At 38.8% G+C, this 15,237-nt stretch overlaps 3 protein-coding genes across 5 annotated transcripts in view; 1 reads left to right on the forward strand and 2 right to left on the reverse strand.

Annotated features, from left to right (window-relative positions):
- LOC129753005 (uncharacterized protein K02A2.6-like) overlaps positions 1 to 7,984 on the reverse strand; it is a 13,571-nt gene extending 5,587 nt beyond the window's left edge. Inside the window, exon 1 of the mRNA XM_055748796.1 lies at positions 7,367 to 7,984. Coding sequence (XP_055604771.1) covers positions 7,367 to 7,984 — 618 coding nt within the window. The remainder of the gene's footprint in view (positions 1 to 7,366) is intronic.
- The window catches only part of LOC129758562 (protein NASP homolog), a 69,074-nt gene continuing 53,936 nt past the window's right edge, over positions 100 to 15,237 (forward strand). The window contains exon 1 of the mRNA XM_055756088.1: positions 100 to 254. The gene's annotated coding sequence lies outside the window, so the exon portion shown is untranslated. The remainder of the gene's footprint in view (positions 255 to 15,237) is intronic.
- The window catches only part of LOC129758563 (uncharacterized), a 42,626-nt gene continuing 39,015 nt past the window's right edge, over positions 11,627 to 15,237 (reverse strand). For all 3 annotated transcript variants that reach the window (XM_055756093.1, XM_055756092.1, XM_055756094.1), the window contains one exon: positions 11,627 to 12,693. In XM_055756093.1, coding sequence (XP_055612068.1) covers positions 12,419 to 12,693 — 275 coding nt within the window. In that variant the 3' untranslated portion in view covers positions 11,627 to 12,418. The remainder of the gene's footprint in view (positions 12,694 to 15,237) is intronic.

Here is a 15,237-nt window from a genome sequence, read left to right on the forward strand (position 1 = left end):
AGCTGCGTTATTGTGTAAAACTTAAACGCGTTACTCGAGGTTATTTTTTCAAATGCTTTGTTTTGATGCGTGCGGATGTGCCGTAACGCTTCGAACGCGCCATTTCTGTCATTCGCAACCGGCGTCTTCGTACAGTGAGGAAGTGGAAATATTCGCAAAAAATCTGCAAAACGATTTCTTTTGTGTCTTCCAGTGTCGCGCTTTCAAAGGCATACTTTTTTCAATCCTTATTTCATCTGAGCATAATTTGCGAGGTAAGTGGTTATATTTTATTTGTTTATGACCCAGGAATCGGCGAACCAGACGTATTATAATTTTGTCTGCATACAATAATAAGTACACAATTTGTAAGCAAATCTGAAATCTGCTCTGGTACAAACAGGTAAACTTAAGATAAATCGGTTAGCAAATTGATGTTTATTTTATTTTATCAAAAGATTCCCACTTGAAATAAAATTAAAAAAATAAATTCCTGAATGATAACTGTAAATTAAACAAAAAAAGGTCCCTTGTTGCCTTGCTAATCACACATGTTATTAAGGAATTTAGCAATTATTTGGCCTTTGTTACCCACATGTCAGTGGGGATTGTTACCGTGATATTAGAATTTGTTGTATATTGTTTACCGGAATTCCATTTACCGGAAATTCATTAACCGGAATGACCGGACTGCTTTTTACCGGAATGAACCATTTACCGGACTGACATTAACCAGAATATACTATTTATCGGAATGCCATTTACCGAATTACGAGTTTTTTTTACCGAATTACGAGTTTTTAAGTACAAATCTATTATTGTATCCCGTATACCCGAAAACTTTTGCCCAGAATGATTTGTGGGCAAGGTTTGGGCAGTTTTTGTACTTGATTTTATATTCACCAGTGTGGCTTTTAAAAATCGTTCCGACTACTCACGCTGCGCATTCGAACATGAAAGACATATTGTCCATCACGCTGTCGCGTGGCTTTCACGCAGATCTATGAAGCCCCAACAGACCTGCCGCTTCCCCAATAGGGCTGCCGCTTCCGACGGCGGGTCGGCGGCCACCTCGGATTAGGGAGCCTTGGCGCCTTTGTGATGCTTCAGCCTCTTCATCCTCGTTGTTCGCGGCTTTGTCGCAAATAATAATATTTTAAAAACCCAATTTTTTTTGGAAATAAGTTAATTTTTTTCGGATTCCATTTATATACACTAATAAACATACTCAATTTTATGGGAAATGGTCCTTCAGGCGAAATTTTTTTGAGAAATTATTAATACTGGTGAACAAATTTCTGGGGAATTCAAATTTATACGTAATAAAGAAATTTCGGTAAATGGTAGTTCCGGTAAATGGAATTCCGGTAAACAGCATACAACCGTTCGAATTGCTATTATAGATTATAGATATTAGAATTGCATTTCCATTTCGCGCATTGTCAGATTCTTGCGAGTCGTTTTATGATAATCACATGAAATATACGAGTCATGCATGAGTCCAATACATGACTCATACATGCATGAGTCCAAAAAGGCAAATCGCCGTTACACCGCAAAACCACATTTCCACATCGTTATTTTTCACATTGCCTTTTGGCATTCGGTATGATTTTCCGCAATTCCATTTCTCGCCCTAGGTCGCAACTGATGGCATTTGACCCACTTGACGCATTGTTATTACGCGAGCATACATTACACCACAATTGTACAAATACGATGAAATTCGCCATTCATATTGACAGTCAAGGGCCGATTAGGGTTAAATGCATACTAGATTTTATACATGTTACATTACATTACTTGGTATAGTTTTACTGAAAATGTCATTAATTTTCTTCCATGTATTCCAAATTAATTTACGAAAGAAAGTGTTGCAACTGTTTCTGGGTTTGTACATTCCTTGTTTCAAAAGTGAATGTTTTGTATGTATGTATGTATGTATGTATGTATGTATGTTGAACCCACCAGTGCAGTGGCTGATAGGTCTTTCGACCCGAGGCGGTACGGGAAGTCTCGATCGCACATTTAAATATTGCTTATGCTTAACTCATCAACAATATTTGCCACACAACCAAGGGGTCCGTTACCACTGGCTTGGGGCAGGTTTGACTCAGCTTACTCCCTTCAAACTGTTCGAAACAAATAAAGAATCCTGAAAAGGTATTTAATTAACCTACTCATGATTCTAAATTTGTCGAGATACTCCGGCTGGCTTGAACCCAGAATCCATTGTATATCAGTTTTCGGATCGTTCGATGCCCTGTCCAACCCCCCAACATCCCCATAAATAGAGTTAAGCTATTTTCAATATTGAAACATAATAAAAAAAGTTTTTTTTTTATTATTTAAAACTAGTTTATTAAAGGCCTTTTACTTTTACAAAGTTTCAATGTGCCGAGTGTATTCGTTTCACTAGGTTAGTAGGGAAGGGGGCCGTAATAGTCGCGGCGACTCAACAGTTAAAAAAAAAAAAAAACTTTAAACAAGGGAAAAGGAAGGGATTTATAGGGGTTATTCTCCAATATCAGTTTTCCATTAGGGTCCGGTGGTGGCCTCCTGTAGCTGTGGTTTCGGTAGCTACGGTTTGGTATCAGTTTCCGATCTTCTGGCCAGCCTTCAGGAATGTGTCGAACCCGTTGGATGAGAGGTGGAACTAATAAATAAACAAAACAGACATTAAATGAAGAACACACAAGGGGAGAGTTTACGTGGATAAGCGGACTAAACGACCAAGTCAGACAGCTTGAGATATTTGTAAATTGGGAACAAATATCCAAAATCTAAGTTTGCCAAAATGTCTCGAATTGGAACACCAGGTAGTCTACCTCGGGCCCTAAGGGTATCCAGTAGCCAAGCCCTCGTTTGACCATACCTTTCACACGTCCATACAACATGATCGATGTCGTGGTAGCCATCCCCACAAACGCAAACATTGGTTGCAGCGAGATTAATACGAAACAAGTGCGCGTCAAGCCAGCAGTGATTTGACATGAGCCGAGAAATCACGCGAATGAAGTCGCGACTCAAGTTAAAATGCTTAAACCATGCCTTCGTCGGAACCTTAGGGATAATCGTATGGAGCCAACGTCCCTTTGTGCCATTGTCCCAGCTAGACTGCCAAGCGTTAATCGCTAAAGTGCGAGGTATTGAAAAGTATTCATTGTAAGTTATAATCCTCTCAAAGATTTCACCTTGTAACGCGCCCACCTTAGCCAATGAGTCCGCCTTCTCATTGCCTTGTATAAGACAATGAGACGGGATCCAAGCTAAGGTAATTCTATACGAATTTTCGATCAGAGCGCCCAATATCCCAGAAATTTCAAGCAAGAAATGGGAAGAGCGCTTCATCAGTTTCATCGATCGAATTGCCTCAACGGAGCTGAGACTATCCGAATAGATGAAATAGTGGTCTGCAGGCAGTGTGCGAATGTGTTCCAAGGTGCAGTAAATAGCGGCTAGCTCAGCAGTGTAAACGGAGCATGGCTCTCGAAGCTTGAACGAAGCTTCAAAGCCCTCATTATACACTGCGAAACCAGTCGCGTTGTCGATTCTAGAACCATCAGTAAAGAACATTTTTATAGGATCAATTTCACGTACTTTTGAAGCAAAGATTGAAGGAATGATATTGGGTCGGACATGATCTGGAATTCCACGGATGTCAGCGGTCATGGACAGATCGAATTTTATCAAGGAACTGCTACTCGGGTAAAAGTGACTCGTGTCCGAATTTAATAAAGAAGGATTTATTTCTAATTGACTAAAAGTTTTATAATTATTTACATATTTTACTTGCGGATTAATATTCATAAGCCTTTCCAAATTTTCTATCACCAAAGGATTCATAGTTTCACTTCGAATTAGGAAACGTAGCGATAAATCGAAGAAACGATTTTTCAACGGCATTACTCCCGCCAGTACTTCGAGACACATCGTATGTGTCGACTGCATACAACCCATGGCAATACGCAAACAACGATACTGTATTCGTTCTAGTTTAATCAAGTGGGTTTGCGCGGCGGACCCAAAGCAAAAGCTTCCATATTCTATGACCGACAGTATCGTTGTTTGGTATAACCTGATGAGGTCCTGTGGATGAGCACCCCACCAGGTTCCAGTAATCGTTCGAAGAAAATTGATTCTCTTTTGGCATTTTTGTGTCAAGTACCTAATATGTTTTCCCCAGAGGCATTTAGAGTCGAACCAGACACCCAAATATTTAAAACTAAGAGATTGAGTTAGAGTTCTACCCATCATAAGGAGCTCTATTTGAGGAGGGGAATGCTTCCTTGAAAAAACTACTAACTCGGTTTTACTAGGCGAAAACTCGATGCCTAGATTCCTGGCCCAATGTGATAGATTATTTAGAGTTTCTTGTAGCGGAGGTTTTATTTGAGTGTCTGTTTTACCTGTGATATGCACAACACAGTCATCCGCAAGCTGTCTTAGCGTACAATTTTGTGCCATACAAGCATCGATTTCTCGGACATAAAAGTTGTATAGCAGGGGGCTTAAACATGAGCCTTGGGGTAGACCCATGTAACTAATTCGTTTAACGTTGGTTTCTCCATGGCTAAAATGCATGATTTTTTCAGACAACAGGTTATATAGAAAATTGTTCAAAATTGGTGAAAGTCCGCAAGAGTTAAGATTACTAGATAGCACTTCTATGGACACCGAATCGAATGCCCCTTTGATGTCCAGAAATACTGCCCCCATCTGCTCTTTTTGGGCAAACGCCAATTGAATGTCTGATGAAAGTAATGCTAGACAGTCGTTCGTACCCTTGCCTCTACGGAATCCAAATTGTGTACTTGACAACAGATTGTTCGATTCAACCCATTTATCCAGCCGAAAGAGAATCATTTTTTCGAGCAATTTCCGGAGACACGAGAGCATTGCAATCGGCCTATACGAATTGTATTCAGAAGCTGGTTTTCCCGGTTTTTGGACAGCGATGACTTTCACTTGTCTCCAGTCATGCGGGACAATGTTCAGCTCCAAACACTTATTGAATAAATTCAACAAGCGTTTCTTAGCGGTATCTGGCAGATTCTTCAACAAGTTGAATTTGATTCTGTCCAGTCCGGGAGCTGAATTGTTGCAAGACCAGAGCGCAAGTGAAAGTTCGACCATCGAGAATTGATCCTCTGTTTCAGAACTATTCTCTGTATCCCGATAGTGTTTCTGAGCTGGTGCTGCGTCCGGGCAGACCTTTTTCGCGAACTGTGTCAGCCATCGACTCGAGCTTTCCTCACTTTCGTTCGAAGGAGTGTGATTTCGCATGTTTCGTGCCGTTCTCCAAAGCGTGTGCAAAGACGTTTCTCGAGATAGCCCATCCACGAATCGCCGCCAGTACCCCCGTTTCTTGCCCCTGATCAAGTTTTTGAACTTGCGTTCCAAGGCCAAGTAACGTTGAAATTTCTCTGGCAATCCGGTTCTGCGAAACTCAACAAACGCCTTACACTTTTCACCTCGCGCGCGTGAGCAATCTCCATCCCACCACGGAGTGGGAGGCCGTTTCTGTATCGTCGAGCTTTCATTCCGTCTGACCTGTGCTCCGATTGCACAGTCCACAATTGTCCCGGAAATAAAACTGTACTCTGCCTCCGGAGGCAGTTCGTCTGTTGAGTCGATGGCTTCAATGACATCCGATGCATACTGTTTCCAATCTATATTCCTTGTGAGGTCATAAGGAATATTGATTTCTTCGGGTGGACTACGACCACTGATGATAGAAATATTGATAGGCAAATGATCGCTTCCCTGAGGGTCTTGGATTACCTTCCACGTACAATCCAAGCTCAGAGAGGAAGAAGCTAAAGAAAGGTCTAGAATGCTATGCTGTGATTGGGATCCATTAATTCGAGTCACTTCCCCATTGTTTAAGACAGTCATGTTGAAGTCGTCGCACAGCTCATAAATAATGTTAGCACGATCATCATCACGTGAGCTACCCCAGCCCACGCCATGGGAGTTAAAATCTCCTAGAACTAGCCGGGGTTCTGGGAGAAGTGAAATAATATTCGCCAATTGGTTCCAGCTAACGCTTGAAGATGGCGGAATATAAACCGAGGCTAGACAAAGGTCTTGACCTTTTATTCTAGCTTGGCAACCAACGACTTCAATACCTGGAGATGGTTGTAGTGGAATACGATAGAAAGAGTGGCATTTCTTGATCCCCAAAAGAACGCCACCCCCTCTTTGACCATCGCGATCCAGGCGAATTATGTTGTGGCTATGGAAGGTGAAATCTACGTTTGGAGAGAGCCAAGTTTCGCATAAGGCGAACACATCACAATTCAAATTGTGTACCAATATTTTAAATGGGTCTAATTTTGGTAAAATACTTCTGCAGTTCCATTGCAATACAGAAACAATTTCTCTCCCCTCATTGGATGAATTATCCATCGAAAGAAATTGCTTCTGCGATGAGGGTCATAGTGAGAGCTTTCTTTTTCAAGAACTCTCTCAAAAGGGGAACAAACATATTAATCATAGTCCTCCATCCTGCTGGTACACTGAAAAAGTCTAGGATGAACGCAACAATTTCCGAGAATTTCATCTTACCATCAGCCGAAAAGCTGGGAAAACCATTTGACGATGGATGAGATGCAGTTTCTCTGGGAATTGTTGCATTCCTGTTAGCTACTGATGGGCCTGGATCTTGAAGGAAAGCCTGGGGTTTCGACTTCCCAGAAAGTGGAGGAAAATCCTTCGGGGACGGATTAAAACCCGGAGGACTTTGAATAGGAGGGTTAGAATTACTATTTCCACTCTGAGGACTTCTTTTAGTATTAAGTTTGCTGGCAGCTACTCTGGTTTGTGTTTTAGTGATGCGTTTCCTTTTTGGAGCCTGTGAAACATTATTTTTTGAAAATGGCCCAGTTGATGTTCCTTCACATGGATCCTCCCCTTCGGATTCATAGTCACTTAGAAGGTCAAACTGGTTCTCTGAGACGATTGGCAAAGACTTCAGAACCATGTCTCTATAGGACATTTTAACACGATTTTTCAAAGAAGTCTTGATTTTTTCCCGGCGCGATATGTACTTCGGACACGCCGAGAGAGCATGAGAGGCTTCACCAGTGCAATACAAGCACCTGCTTGCTGCTTGTATTGTACACGAAGCTTCCTCATGCTTCTCCCCGCACTTAGAGCAGCGTGCCTGATTGCAGCAGTAGGCGGCCGTATGATCCAACTGCTTGCAATTCTGGCAGAACATGACCGAAGGCACATAAAGTCTCACAGGTAGACGAACCTTCCCGATCGCAACGTAATCAGGAAGTGCAGTGCCGGAAAAGGTAACCCGAAAAGAGCTCGACAGGGAAAATGTCCGTTCTTCCCCCTCGCCAGATGCTGATTTTAGTTGACGTGCGTCCAACACCTTGACCGTTGGAAGAGCAGGATCCTTGAATCGGCCAACCCCTGATTCCATTAGGTCATCGACGGTCAAGCCCTTTTCGGTTACCACTCCGTCGATTTCCACGTCACGAGCGGGAACGTAAACGCGGTACTCGATCGTAAACCTCTCGTCACAAGCAATGGCGTTTGCTTCCTTCAAGCTACCAACAACAACGCGCATTTTGTTCCGACTCATCGGCTGGTAGCTGACTACGGAAGAGTACGATCGGTCGAGGGTTCGGGAAATTGAAATTGTGTTTAGAGGTTTCGATTTGGACCGGAAGTACACTACCCAGGGTCCCGTCGATTCATTTTGGTAAACCCGACGGCGAGGAGCAGATTTCGGCAACATTGAATCATTTTCTAAGGAGGGATTAGCCTGGTTTGATTTTTGGGAAAGAGTTTCAGACGTTGAGAGGGAATTGCCGAATCTAAAGGGTTGTTGAATTGGATTGGGAGCGGGGGAGGGGGAATCTTCCGTGTCCGATAAGTACATCGGTTGGATGGGGGTATTTTTAGACTCCTCGGAAGGGATTTCTTCCCGATGTGGGTGCTCATCGTCCTCGCCGTCGTCATCCGATAGTCGGTTGCTTTCCGACATACCGGGCTAACGTGGAGAACAATACCTTAATAGTGTTGAATAAAATAGTAAAAAAAACTCAAAGAAGAAAGAAAAAAAAAATGTATATAGGTATATATGTACAATAAAAAAGAATAATAAAAACTTATGTCTAGATGATAGTCATGGTTTAAAAGTAGCGAAACAGACGGAGGAAGAGAAAAAAAAATTGTTTTGGAAAAAATAAAACCAAAAAATAATTAAATGGGATACACCCTATACCAAACCGGCGATCCAGCAATGCGGTCGTTTGTGTTGACCTTGCTGTCTGTGAACAAAAGCAGCGTCTCTATTGTCCTTCTGCAGACGATGGTCTATCGGCTGAAATGCCACGCACTCAAAAAAGCACTTTTACGTGAACACTATATGTTACTTTGTAACAGATTACACGTAACAAACCGCACTTCACGGTGCACAAAACCGAATTTGTTGGGCAAATAAAATAGCCTTTTTCACACACTTTTTTTCCACGATTCACTTGCGAGAGAGAAAAAAAAAACGTCCGTCAGTGGCGAGTGATACGATACGAATGATAAAAAAAAAAAAAAATAAAAAAAGTTTCACATTTTCAATATCTTACCTCGTACCATTTTAAAAGGATACTAGAACCACCTAGAACTTCTTCAATGAAAAAGTACTTATCTGACTTCCTAAATGGCTTCGTTTTCAATTTTTCAACTGATTCGCCTATTGTACCCATATAATCCATTAGAATTTTGATCATTTCTTCAATCAAATGTACTGATGAACCTTAAAGAAAACTATGCCCAATGAACATTTTGGCTGCTTAAGAACGGCAATTCGCTGAACAAAAGCTGAGCTAAAGCGTAATTGCTGCTTCAGCTTAATGGTTGAATAAAGACAAACTATAACCTTGTTTCAGCGTTTAAAGAAGTCTCAGTGCAGCCAACGGGAGGAGTTGAAGAGTTGCTTCCATAACACTTTTTCAGCCTTTGTTCAACCTTTCGCTACCATTGGAATTTGACAGACTGTGAACTGTGGTAAAATTGCCCTGCATGATGGCGGCTTGATTGGAATGAGAGGGGAATTTTTGTTTTCCTTATGCAATGAATTTTTTTATGATTTCTCATTTAGCAATTTTGAAATAAAGAGTAAATTTTCTCACAAATTTTACTTTTGGGCCCAAAACTGAAAAAAAAGATCTTTTCTCTCACACTTATTCAAAAAAAATATCTTCGATTGAGAGGCATGTTGGTCGCTTAAGATCGACAAATTTCCATCGCGCCGCAGACTGCATGATTGGTTCTGCGTACTGCGGCATGCGACCAACAAGCCGGAGGTTTGAAAGTCGGGGCAGTAGAAACGAAAAAAAAACAACACAGAGGGGAAAAAGTGGGTGCCAAATATCGGATAGACACTGTTTTTTTTTTTTCTTTTTTTTGGTTGATCCGTCAATTGACGTTTGATGACGTTTGCTGAATAACTTCTCCAGATTAAGATGATTAAAGGCTGAAGACACGTGAATTAGTGAATTTTTGAGGCCTTCTTTCAGCCAGATTGCTGATTAAAAATTAAACCACGTTATTTTCCAGCGTTTATTCAGCAAAAAGTGTTTGTTGGGTGATGATTAAAACAGGATTTTTCCCGTAACTATAATCTCAAAATACAGTAAAAGGAAATAAAAATAAAAAAATCATGACAGACATTTTTGACAAATCTCAAACTTTTTGATTGAATTGAAGTGAAGTTTTAAACATTATTTTAACAGCTTGGCTATCTCAAAGACCAATTTATCGGTGAAAATTGAACTGAGTTTATAATGACACATAAAAAGTTTAAACTAGAGCAAGTTTTCTATTTGTTTGCACGAAAAAATAAACAAAATTTCATGGCTCCAAAAAAAAGTTTAGAATGTACTCAGCAAACTCATCATAAATTCCTTAATTGTTTCCCGAATAAACATATATATTTCCAAATTCATTAGTTAATTGCATATTTAACAGATCTAGTCTACAAATCATATGCTCTAACATGTATTTAAACCAAATTTGTACACGAAGCTTTGGAGTGAATTCTGATTTTTTAAAGAACTTGCTAACCATTTGAAACATTATAGTATAATTATCTTACTAGCCTCAATTTTATAATTTTCAACAATCATTAGTTCAAAAATATTGTTATTCACTTAAAATATAGTTCAGAAAAAAATAAAACTCATGAAATAAGTTACTTTTAGAAAAAAAAGAAAATTCGGAAACCTAGGAGACAAGTAAATAAGTACTCACGAATTTTTATAAATGTTCCTTGAGAGAACGAAGACTTTAGACGCAGAAGAAAACAAAATAAACACGAATACTTAGCTTTTGTACTGATACTGCTGATCAATGAACAAATTTGGTTTCAAGCTCCAAAATCCCTTCAGGTATCCATTTGTCCATCTTTGGCTAATTCGATCGAAATGCTGCAACAAACACCCATGTACCGTTTGTTATAGTTCGTTGAGAAGAAACTACGATCCGCCAACACTAGTTGCCGCTTGTTGGAATGACCGTAGTGGTTGGCGGTGCTTATGGCTCGGAAGAAACCTCCGAAACTTGTTGGGACTTTTTATTAAGGATCTTCGGCACCGGCATAATGATGATTATTCTTAATATTTTGAAATTTTCACTTTTGAAATTAACTTAAAATTTAACAGCTCGATAAAAAAAACACGTCATTCTTCAGGCGATGACTACTTCGATCCCCTTAATCCTGGATTCTTAATTTGTATACCGAAACTGATTTGTGAATCTCTTGTTTCAAAAGTGAATGTTTTTTGTATAAAATGTAAGATAAAAAATAAGGCAATGGATGGTATGAGTAATAAACACGCAATTGCTTCGCTAGATTCATTAATATCACTTTATACGTGGGTGAATTTTTTTCAAAATAACTTCGCGTTTTTGTTTTCGTCCTTAATTTTTTTTAATCAACTACAAAAAAACTAGAAATTTTAAAATTGAACAGTGGAAAATTATAGATTAAGTGACTGGTGGTTGTTCCTGGAGTGGTTCGCACTTTGTTCCGGCATGCTGAATCCTGGTTGGGAGGGTTCGGAAGGAATTTTAAAGTCAGTTGCTCCGGACTAGAGGAAAAGTTTTCTAGTCGAAAACTTCCGTAACTTATTTGGTGAGATCAAACCTTTTTCATTATATTAAACGTTATTTTCCTATTACACATTGTCATTAGATTAGTGTAGCTATTTTCAAATTATGCTGTAGGTATTTAAGTAATCCATATGAAGCGTTTGGTAGGGAACTCCACGCTTTATTCCTCCCCTTGCTCCAGAATCTTTTGCGGTAATTACCACATGGTTGGCCTGGCCGTAGTTATCTCTGCAATACATGTTTTATGTAACAGAGATAACGTTGAAAAGAAAAATGAAGGACGCAAGTCTTTTCATTTTCCAGGATGCTTACACGTTTTGGCTATGTTGGTAAAAGAAGAAGAAGAAAAAGAAGGGTGTATTTTTTCAAAATAACTTCCATCATGGATGGATCACTTATTGAAAATTTCCTCCTGGGTTCTCCTTTTTCCTCAATTTCACCTTTCAACAAAAACAAATAATCAATGCTGCAAACGAAAGTCCAAACCCCAATATTCCAAAAAATAAAACCACACCAATTGAGATTTCAATTTATTTTCATAGATAGGTATAGTGAAGTTTAATGCGTTTTTGTTGTTATTTGTTAAGGCAAAGCATTTACATAAAATATGTCGAGTTACATCGAGTAATATGTCATTGAATCTGTCTCCAGTTTATGGTTGGTTTGTGTGTGTTTTTTGTTTCCTTTCTGAATACTGATTTTGCCTTTCTCTGATTATGGCTTGATTTGTGCTTTTAATTATCAAATACCGGGGAATTTTGGAAAGGAATCAAATGCCCAGAATATAAAGTTTTTGTTTGGCAATGAAAGCATTGCATTTTTTTCGTTTTTTTTTGTTTGTTTTGTATAATTCTAGCTGCTGCAAAAAAGCTTTTAAGAACCTACTTTTTGTTGATAAACTTGTACTCTTTGGATAGCAGCCAAAGCTTGAGAGTTTCCTGTTTGAGGAGTTGTACAGCAAAACATAAAAAACGTGTATATTCATCAGCGTTGTTAGTAGCTTGACTTTCGTCTTTAAAAGTCTTCAAGTTTTGAGTGTTGTCATTTAAATCTAGTTGTGAGATAATTCGTTCATTATTTGATAGCATCTAGGAGGTGGTACTGAATTCGTTAGATGGGTGGTTTAATGTGTATATTGGATAGGCCACTACTGATCATTTCAAAATCAACATCTGACTAGACTCAAAGGGGCAATTTGACGGAGAACTGTTAATTGGATAGAGAAGAGACTCTTGGTTTGGTGCCCATTACGCTTGCCGATCTATGTGACATTGTAGGCTGCAACTTTATTGAATTTGATTTTGAATCATCAAATCATTGCCGACAGTGGGTTGAATCGCATAATCTTGGACAGCAAAATCCAAAGAAACGAAGTAAATGCACACAACACTACGCCACCCCAGCCAAGGTCAAGACTCCAGGCAGTAACGATGATACGGGCATCTAGAAGTGGCTGGGCGTACATCAGATCTGACTTGCTGGCCACCACTCCATCGATGGAAACGGTGAAGTCTGTTTCCGTTGGGGGACGTCCTTGTTGACGCTTGAAGTGTATTATCATCAGGGTGAAGAGAGCAAACAGCGCTGGAAGAGGAAGCAAAGAAAGGAAAAGAAAATGGTAATCTTGTTAATAGGTTCCGAATATAATACTGGTAGTTTTCTTGAGTCCTCTTTTTTGTAGAGAGGAAATCTAGAACATTGCCTCGGATGCCAGCTCAGATAAAGGGCAGACAGCGAGTGACATCCAAGAAAAAATATGATATGATTTCTGATATGGCAGCTTTTCTGTGCTATCCTTACCACATACTGTTTCATTTTTGATATAGGAAAAAAGAAAACTATGCTATCGTTTTATGCTAATATTTCCTATTGGCATTTTGCTATGCTGAAAATTGAGTTCAGTTTTATTACGTCGTCTTATTCGGCTTAGATGACTTCATGCGAGGGCATAACATAGACAAATAGATTCTACACTCGCTGCTTTCTAATTCGAGCTTCTGAATTGTGATTCTGAATTTAAGTATTGAATGCTTAACGTGAACATTGCATCTAAATTTTGAAATTTTGCTTTCGAATGTACAATCTAAAGTTTTTTGTGTTCTGTTGAAACTGAATTTCAATTAGAATTATCAACCTAAAATTAATATCTGAATTTTGAACTTCGAATATCGAATTCTGAGTTCTGGAACTGATTTCCGGATGAATGTTTACTTTAAGTTCTGGATTCGGATCCTGAATCTTTACTTTACAAAATTCAAAAGAAATTCTGAATCTTATCTCTGAATCTGAATTGTGAATTCGATCTAAATTTCAAATCTGAATGTATACAATGTATACCGTTGTGACCGAATGTGAATGTATACCGTTCATAGTTGTACTTATAGAAATTGGAGGCACGCGCACTGTCATTTTGATTTTGAAGTTTCATAACTTTTTACTATGGTGATATCTTTTGATCAAATTTTCTGCATAAGATAGATTAACTTTCACACTAATATATATAAAAAAAAATTGAGCTTTCTAAAGTTTGTGTGCCCTGAGATACAGATATTCTACGACAATCGGACTTTTTGGACTATTACCATTCAATATTCAATAACTCAGAAACTACGTCACACTTTTTATTGAAATTTTCCAGAATGATTGTTAAAATATAAAGTGAGTATGTCTGAAGTTTAAGAAAAGTTCTATCGAAGGGATGAAACGTTACGCGAGATACAATATTTCAGGCATTTGTATAGAATTTTCGGCGATTCATGAGAACAATATGGTTTCCATCCACAAATCAGTCAAAAAATGTCTGGCAAAAGCAATAAAGAGAAGAAAAAAATGGAATTAATGATTCACTTGTGTTTAAAAATGAGAATCTCACGGTATTGTTTTGAGTTTTTATTTCAAATAAGGATTTACTGGTTGTTGAACATAAAATATGATTTTCCATTTCCCTATGGAAACATTCGTCCAAAATTATATAGAAATTGCATTTTTAGGTTCATGCCTGAAATATTGTACTTCGCGTAACTTTTGATCCTTTTGATAGAACTTTTCAAAACTTCAGACATGCTAACTTATATTTCATTCTGCAAAATTTCAATAAAATGCGCAGCGTAGTTTCTGAGATGTTGCAGTTTGAATGGTAATAGTCCAAATGGACCGATATTCGTAGAATTACTGTATCTCAGGCCACACAAATTTTAGATAGCTCAAATTTTGTGATATAATAGTTCGATAGTTGATCTATCTTACGCAGAAAATTTGATACAAAAATATCATTAGGGTAAAAGTTATGGAAGTTCAAAGTCGAAGTGAAAGTGCGAGTGTTTCCAACTTCTATTCTTCGCCGTAGAACGCCAGTTTGCTTTGAACTGTTTCTCGTTGTTAAATTTATTTTGGGTCTTCTTAAGGTTCTGCTTAATTTTTTTTCCTGGGATTTGTAACACACCGGTCATTCTTCCCAATCTCTGTGTTTAACTATCACTCAATATTTTTCGATTGGGTTAAGTTCTGGTGTGTTGGGAGGGTTCAAGTTCAAGTCATATTTCTTCAGGAAAGGCAGCAAACGGTTTTGAAGACACTCTTTAACGTAAATTTCCTGGTTGACGATCCCGGTTGCAACGAAAATGTCGCTTTTCAAGCCACCAGTACAGATAGCTTGCGAAATTATTTGCATTCTTGGAAAACTTTGATAGTTTAATAAGCTTTAAAATGTCTGCCACCTTTTTCCCTTCCGGTTGCTGTAAAATACTCTTGTCCAGGAAGCTGTCTGAAGTCTGCCTCGGCGTAGGTTTCGTCGTCCATTACCACTCAATCAAACTTTGTCAACAATGTCGTATACAGCTTCCGAGATCAAGTTTTTGTCGTGAGGTTTTGTTTATTTTTGCGATTTGGAGTCACCAGAGTCACCACCTTCCTATGAGTCGATAGTCCGGATCGTTTTTAAGCTTCATGCTTGTAGACCATGGGTGGCCAAAATTTTCAACAGGCGGGCCAAATTTCAGAAATGAGACTGGCGCGCGGGCCAAAAAAAATTGTTCTGGAATATTCGAAATAAAAAAAATAAAAAACAGTTTTTTTAACACTATAAAAATAAAGACTTTTTCTTTGGTCACATCAAGTTTAGATAAAGCT

This window comes from Uranotaenia lowii, chromosome 3 (genome assembly GCF_029784155.1).
Source record: "Uranotaenia lowii strain MFRU-FL chromosome 3, ASM2978415v1, whole genome shotgun sequence".
NCBI classification, from domain to species: Eukaryota; Metazoa; Arthropoda; class Insecta; order Diptera; family Culicidae; genus Uranotaenia; species Uranotaenia lowii.